The 7,628-nt window shown below is 36.7% G+C and overlaps 1 protein-coding gene across 1 annotated transcript; it reads right to left on the bottom strand.

The window, feature by feature from the left end:
- Positions 1 to 521: 521 nt before the first annotated feature.
- LOC116300070 (UDP-glucuronosyltransferase 2C1) lies at positions 522 to 5,875 on the bottom strand. Its single transcript, XM_089036615.1, has 6 exons — positions 5,654 to 5,875; positions 4,066 to 4,270; positions 3,225 to 3,641; positions 2,673 to 2,857; positions 1,818 to 2,128; positions 522 to 821 (listed from the first exon to the last, which is right to left on the bottom strand). Exons 1-6 carry the CDS (start codon positions 5,813 to 5,815, stop codon positions 545 to 547), a joined length of 1,557 nt encoding a protein of 518 aa, XP_088892741.1. The 5' UTR covers positions 5,816 to 5,875; the 3' UTR covers positions 522 to 544.
- Positions 5,876 to 7,628: the final 1,753 nt, after the last annotated feature.

Raw genomic sequence — 7,628 nt, 5'->3', positions numbered from 1 at the left:
TTCAGCGATCTTGCTCTGGAACAGGGTATGAATTTCAGCGATTTTACTCTGGAACAGGGTCAGGGTTCAGAGGGCTCAGCAGCACATCCCTACCTTTAAGGGGCAAGAGTATCCCCCGGATATCACAGGTGAGGCTTACCAGGGTCATGTTGGGTTTCCTGTGTTATCGCTTGTCTCCTGTGCTGGCCTATGTTTATTAACTACCACGGCTGGAAATCAAACCTAGTCTCTTCCTAAATTTGAGGGTTTTTCAGTCTGGGTCTCTGGTTTTCCTAACTCCGTAAAATTTACCATACGCTAAGTTACAATATTCAGTCTGTGAGTTGGTTGACTTTCATCAGCCCAGAGATTTCATCAGCCTAGCCTGCTAGTATTGTGTAGTTCATGAAAATATCCATACCCCACCACTGTGGGAATCTGAAAAGGACGTCGCCACCATCCCCAGGAACTTCCAATTTTCATCCAAACGAAGTCTGTAATTTTGTTCTTTCTCTGACCCCCCCCCCCCCCCCCCCCCTCCCCTCAAGAATTTGGGAAGTATACATTATTGAATTTTTTCTTTATCTGCTTTAGAACAAATCTTCTTCAAACACTTACAAAACCCTATTAAGATGTACACAACCAGTACTACAACAACCAATAAAAACAAAACTACATCTAACAAAAAGTACTGGTAGAATGGCAAACTAGTTCCACGAGGAAGTAGGTGGCGAGTACCATTGTTGCGTAAAACATATTCAATCCAATCAGCTCCTTCTTGTGAAGATGTGCGTGAATGATCCTTCATTAGTTTAGAGACATGCAGAGCATTGGTCTTGTACCTGTGTTGATAATGTACGAAAAAAGTTCATAATGATAGCTTTTTTGAAGCCAACAAGCTATCATTTGTGATAATTTATTTGACTGTATATATTGTGTAGTTCTTTCCTAAAGAACACTTTCAGAATTAACTAACATTACCCTTCAATTTTCTCAGTATGATCCAAAAAAAATTTCAAAGTTTGAGTGGGCTTCTTGAAGTTGTAAAGGTTTTTTCTATGCCATATGCTAATGAGGTGACGTATATGAGGAGGCATTTATGTTAATTATTTGTTGTTCCTCGTAACTCAAAACACCAAGTACTATATGAAAACTAACTTTAAAAAATTTCTATAAGGGCAATGGGTAAAAAAATGACGTTTCAAATACGATTTAGCTGTGCCGGTAATGTTTGGTACACCTAATTGAAAAAACGTTGTCGGGTTCAAAAAAAGGTTATATCATCAAAGCTAAGACCGAAGGGGAGCATGTGAAGACAAACAATTATGCTAATTTCATGCATATTGCAGTTTTCCCTTCCTGTGCACATTTTATGCATCATGGCTTTGGCATGTTGTTAATCTAGGTCGACCGACTTTGTTCTACTGTGCATTTTTACATGTCTATATGCAAATATAATACACATTTCGGAGTACCCAAAATCCTTTTGGTCTTAGCTTCAATGATATTGAACCCGATTACGTTTTTTCAATTAGGTGCATATAAAATGATTACTCCTCATAACGTCACAGTCATTGGCATATGGCATAGAAAAGCCTTTACAACTTCAAGAAGCCGCACTCAAATTATGATTTTTTTTGTGTCGTTCACCAGCATATTTTTATACCTCATCTAGAATCATTGCTGGCAACATTGTCTTGTAGGATTTTGTTTGTGGCATTTAATATTTTCCTTTCAGTTGGTGATTTAATGGTTGCTTTTATTGTTTTACAAGCTGCTATTTTATGGTCAACAATGTACTGTACTTCTCATATACCAAACAATAATTATTGACTTACTTGCTATTTTGTATCAATTCATTGATAAGTTCCACTATATTCTCAGCAGTATATTCAGCATTAACACCGATGTCAATGGAGGACCCCATTCCTGCAGCTTGGATCTTTTGTGCATTACTAAACTGATCTCCCCATAGCGGTGTAATCAGAAGAGGAACAGCATGATATGCTGCCTCTTGCACACTGTTGGCACCTCCATGTGTCATGAACAACCTCAGATGTGGGTGTCCAAGAATGTCATTCTGTGGCAACCAAGCCACTGTCTTGATGTTTTCAACATGAGAGAAGTTTCTGTTATATTTCCATAGCACCTGGAAAATAACTTGAATATCAAGATGATATCAAGCTTGCCCTTCCTCTTTACCCACCCCATGTCATGAATGTACTAATCAATATCACCACATTGATCGACATATACTAGCTGCCTTAAGTTAACTACTAAAGCTACCTGTTGAATTTTGAATTCATACTTAGTAATTTAAAAATTGATTATGGCCTATATATTACCATGTTTCCTGAACTGAACTGAATCTGGACATATTATGGAGCCTTTTAAGCAGTGTGCAGGACGTACGTCATAATGAACCCAGTAAATGACCATATAATATTATTCTCTAATAATATTTTTTATTGACGCTTATTTTATTGTCTGATTTCCATGTCGTGACTGTGGTCTCAATCAGCATGACTAGCAATTAGCCTGCATCACATCCGTAATTTTCTTCATAAATACCGTATTTACGAAGAAAATTACAGATGTGACGCAGGCTACTAGCAATTAAACCAGTGCTAAAACCCAACAATCCAGTGCATATCTTCAATTTAGTAATAAAAAAGTGACAGTTCCATAAATACCTTGTACTTCAGCTGTGAAAAAGCTTTAACAAGAATTTCAGTTTGTCTTTCATTTAGTTCCCCAACCATGCTTCCAAAAGATACTAAAACAACTCCTTCTTTACCAGCAGACTGCATGAAATCCTCTAGATCCTGAGGGAGTTTTTCAGCTGGTCTTTGATTTGTTGATCCAATCATCTTTACATCTAATTGAAAAAAATACATTGATATTGTCACACTCAATAATGCTTCATTTTGCTATTTTACATGTTTTTTTTAAGCGATCATTATAATAATTATTATTAATATTAAAAATTATTTCGTACTTCTACAAAAGTGAAGAGGGAGGTTCATTCAAACCATTTATCCACCCCCACGCTCCCTTGGGATTTCGGTAGCTCATAGGCATGGTCCCCTGTGGGGAACATAAAGGCTAAATGAATTAAAATGAGTTTGTGATGGGAAAGCCATTCTTAAAATATTGTGCTTCTTGTTAGATTGGCCTATAGCCTCGTGCTTCCATCAGTTTCAAACTCAGAGGAATGTATTTTCTGGGAACATATAGTCACTTACTTGGTGGCAGAGGCCGAGACCATTCCAAAGCCCAATCCAAAGGCAATAGAAGCAGATCTGTCTCCTGAATCAACTGGGTAAAAGATTTTTCTGGGGCAATGTTATGCTTGTGCTTTAGAGAACCAACTCCAAAGTGACTGAAATATGAACCCATAAGTCGAGTAAAACCAAAAAGAAGTAGATTACTGACACGCTGAAGAAACGACATCTGTGTAGATGAGGGTATGAAGTCACCAGGAATGTACGACACTGGCCAAGGAACACCGTAATGAAAATTAAAAACATCATAGTTTAATCCCCAGGCAGAGAAATCCACTATGAATGGTATCCCTACTTTCCGCTGGACTAGTTGTCCACACCCATGAAAAGAATTGTCCGCAAACACCAGGTCATATCCTCTGAGCTTTGAAAGCAAGCCTTCAAGAAAAAAAGGCAAATTAGTACTATTCTCGCGGAATAAATAATTAGCACTGGGCAGTGTAAATTAATTTCAAATACCTCTTGTTTGACTTATTATTAAGTCGGAAGCCAATTTTTGTCCAACCCTCCCCTCCCCTACCCTCCCCTCCCCTCCCTCACTAGGCCTGATAGCAGTGGTGTCCATGTCCCTCTAGCTTTTTCACTGTTTACCTCGATTAATATCACAAAATTCTGAGATCTCACCCCATAACTTATTTACTGCAATGTGATGAGTATTCAGTGAGAATATTTTACACTGAAGAATCATAATAATGTTTGGGTTTCCCGTGTTGAAAATTCATTTGCCACAGGCAACCCATTTTAAGCATCTCAGATAAAGAGACAGAAATGTAAGCTGTATCTTTTTGTATACACAACATACCATCATCCAGTAGAAGGAAGTCACAAATATTGCGGATAACACTTATCATCCCACTAATGTCAGATATGTCAGGAAAACCCTTCTTGAATGCTATACTTGTTGCTTTGTCGATGAGATGATTTGATGGGTATGGAGTGTCGTAGATTAGTTTATTAACCTTGGCGCCTACAATTATTGGATCCATAGAGCACATCACATAGGTCACCTCATGATACAAATAACAATAATTAGTTCACTGAACCCTTAACTTGAGGATCTAGACAATGAAAATCAATATAAATATCAAAAACAGTTTCAATCCTCAAGGAAAGTAGTCTTTTATGCAGCTGCTATTTAATAGTGACATCACTAATTAGGGAAGTTAGCATATTACGTGATCTCACTAATAGCGGCTGTGTAGGATACTACTTTTCTTGATCATGAGGGTTTAAATCTTTCTCAATGTTAATATTAATTTTCATACACTGTAGTCCCCTACTCAGCCACTAATTAGAATGTTCACTAATTCTTAGGGCCCAAGTGAGCGCTGCAGGATTACGCTTAGGCTCAAGTCAAATGTCAAAATTCACATGAGCCAAACCTAAATGAAACAATAAATAATGAGGTGGTCTTCTTTGATGTCATAAGGTTGGGCTCATGTGAAGTTTGACATGAGCCTAATAGTGGCTGCATACGAGACGTATACAAGAATAGGGAATTCTTTTGTTTTGACCTCACATTGGGAATAATTAATAATTAGTGTAAGGGGTCTATATTTAATAGATAATTACTGAGGCACGCAGCATTCGTAGGTATAATACCTACGAATGCTGCGTGCCGAAGTGATTATCTAGCATAATTATTGTTCTTATCAAAATCCAATTATTTTCTTTCTAGCTTGTTTATCATAGAAACAAAGCCAATAATGAATGAACTAAATATGTTTGATTTTCCTCTATGCATTCGTTGGGATAATGCAGACTGAAAACAATGGATTTTGATAAGATCAGTAATTATACATTGAGAGTGGCTAGCTAACTTGTAATAGTTCGTTGGGGATGATTCGAGCATCGTTGATCAATTTATTTGTCCTCAGGTCTTTTACTAAGGATAGCCCCTTTACTAATTTCGATTGATTGCTCGAAATAAATTTGCATCATTCATCCATGGATAATGTCTTCATTTGTAAACATTGTAACATCGTAGCATCGCAACATCGCGTGTGCCAGTGTCCGCGTGAATAGTTGTACATACTTTCTTTTCATTACTTTGTTTTGTGAATTTAATGAGACTAAACCTGAGTCTGGAGAAGCTTGTAGTCGAGCTTCACAGAAAGTATTTAGTGATGAGCTCAACCACAATATCTTTATTAGCACTCTCAACTATAGAAGACAATAAGAAATACAGAATAGATAATTGCAGGAGAAGAGCACAAGCTACTTAGAAATAGAGGTGCTAATTGAACTAAGTAAGTATATCATGGGCGTGAGTCAATACAGTTTCTATGTACATGGTCAACCACAAAATCCTACAAAGATTTTTCGACTTTCATGCATGAGTTCATTACATATGGTAGGTCGTAAAAAGTAAAGAAACAGTATATTATTACCTCGTGACCTCGAGATTCTAAAACGTTGCCGACTTTGTCGATCATAAAGTAGTGACTCACACCATTTGGCCATAGGACAACAGCAACCTTGGCTGCATGACACTGCACGATCGTTAGTAAGAGGAAGGTACAAAAACGAGGAAAGTTTGCCGAAGTAGCCATGATTTATGGGCTCTGCACGAGACTTACATCATAACATGACGTCACTGGCTTACAAATTAATTTACACTTTGAAGTGACGGGCGGGGCTGGGAATCAACGCTCAGTGTTTGTAACGTAACGCACTAAGGCCGGCGTTAGGGTACAAATTATGATCAATTGCTGGTTTTCACATGATGTCATCAAAACATCAAAATCTAAACTATAGATCGTATAAAGACATTTCTCAAGTATGTTTTAGAAGTCAGTGTTATAAGTCACAAGAAAAAATCTCGAGTCATTTCGATGTTTGGTTCCTGAGTTCGTGTCACGCAATACCGTCACGTCTTTCTAAATAGCGATGAAAATATTTAAATAATTTACTTTAGTTGAAAGATTTTCCCTTAGACACGTTTAAAATATCTATTTAAAGTATGTGTAAGTGAAAAATAGTCAAACATATTAAATATTCCATCATTTTAAGCCTTTGGAATTTCGTCCGCCATGATGGTGTACCAACTTGGAACACCAAGATGGCCGCTCCATACATTTTAACCAAAAATTGCGTCATATTTACTCGCCTATAGTTCCGCAACGAAATGCTTTACAGCCTTAAAATTTGGCCAGTATATGTAGTTTGGAACGCTTTACAAGAATATATAACTTTTATTTCATTATAATGCGAATTTACGCTTTTGAAATTCATGATGACGTAGGTGAAAACCAACTCGTGACCTTGGTTTAATAACAAAGACAGCTCGTGAATTAATGTTCAACACGGTTCGAAAACTACAAAAATAATGTGAGGAAATAAAGGTTATAAACTACAATAAATACAGAAAAATGACACCTAAATAATACAAAGAAATACAAAATAAATGTCTTAGAAAACCTAACTTACATTGCTGGGCTTTATGGAAGTCGAGAATGTACAAAACACAGGGGCAGCGGAGGGGGAGGGGCTGGGGGGCTCATCTGGAGAAAGGTATAATTTTTAGCAGCTCGACGCTTAATACATGGCTGAGATCAACGACAAGAACAACGATGACCCAAGAACGGTTCAATAATTTTTCGTTTCTTCACATACATAAGTTAACTGATTCTTTGGATACAACAGCCATCGCGATTACTCTTTTCAGTGACATAAATGAAAATCGGAAAAGAAACTTTGGGAAATTCAAGAAGCAGATCTAAAGTTATATCAGAATGTGATGTGAACGGGCAACATAAACACATAACACAACTGTTTATTTTGATAGGACGGGAGAGGCAAAATCCCAAAAATGAATTTTATAACTAGAAAAAGAACCTAAAATTTAAGAACCTGTTAGGCTAAAATTTCATTTTTAAGCACCCTTCACATAAGAACCATTTTAGGCTAAAATCCTAAAACAGGTTCTTATTTAAAAAAAAAAAAAAAAAAAAGAATCAATCTTTTCAAAAATACATTTATAACACAGTCGGTACACAATAATGCTTTAGAAAACTCATTAATAATTCATGAAGAAAACACAATAGAAATCATGACCATGAAGGTGATTTTATATCTGATATAGATTCGTCTTCATTTGCATAAACTTTAACTTGGATTTTCTCTATCAAACTTGGTTCAATTCGTAAAGAATTCTGTACCATATGAGAACATCCATCATAAGTTTTCTAAGCCGTTTAATAAACTCGCAGATTGTGTTTTATCGGGTCTAAAACCACTCGGCTACGCCTCGTGTTTTACACCCGATAAAACACTCCTGCTCGTTTATTAAACAGTACATAAACACTATATAACTGTACATGGTTACTGTAAAGAACATGTCCTCATTGAATAAAAATATCCAAC

Source organism: Actinia tenebrosa, unplaced genomic scaffold (assembly GCF_029948245.1).
Source record: "Actinia tenebrosa isolate PJP-AT-01 unplaced genomic scaffold, QUT_ActTen_1.0 PGA_scaffold4__44_contigs__length_22323623, whole genome shotgun sequence".
NCBI classification, from domain to species: Eukaryota; Metazoa; Cnidaria; class Anthozoa; order Actiniaria; family Actiniidae; genus Actinia; species Actinia tenebrosa.
Note: the sequence above shows the minus strand (reverse complement) of the source record. Positions and strands in the feature narration are given on the sequence as shown.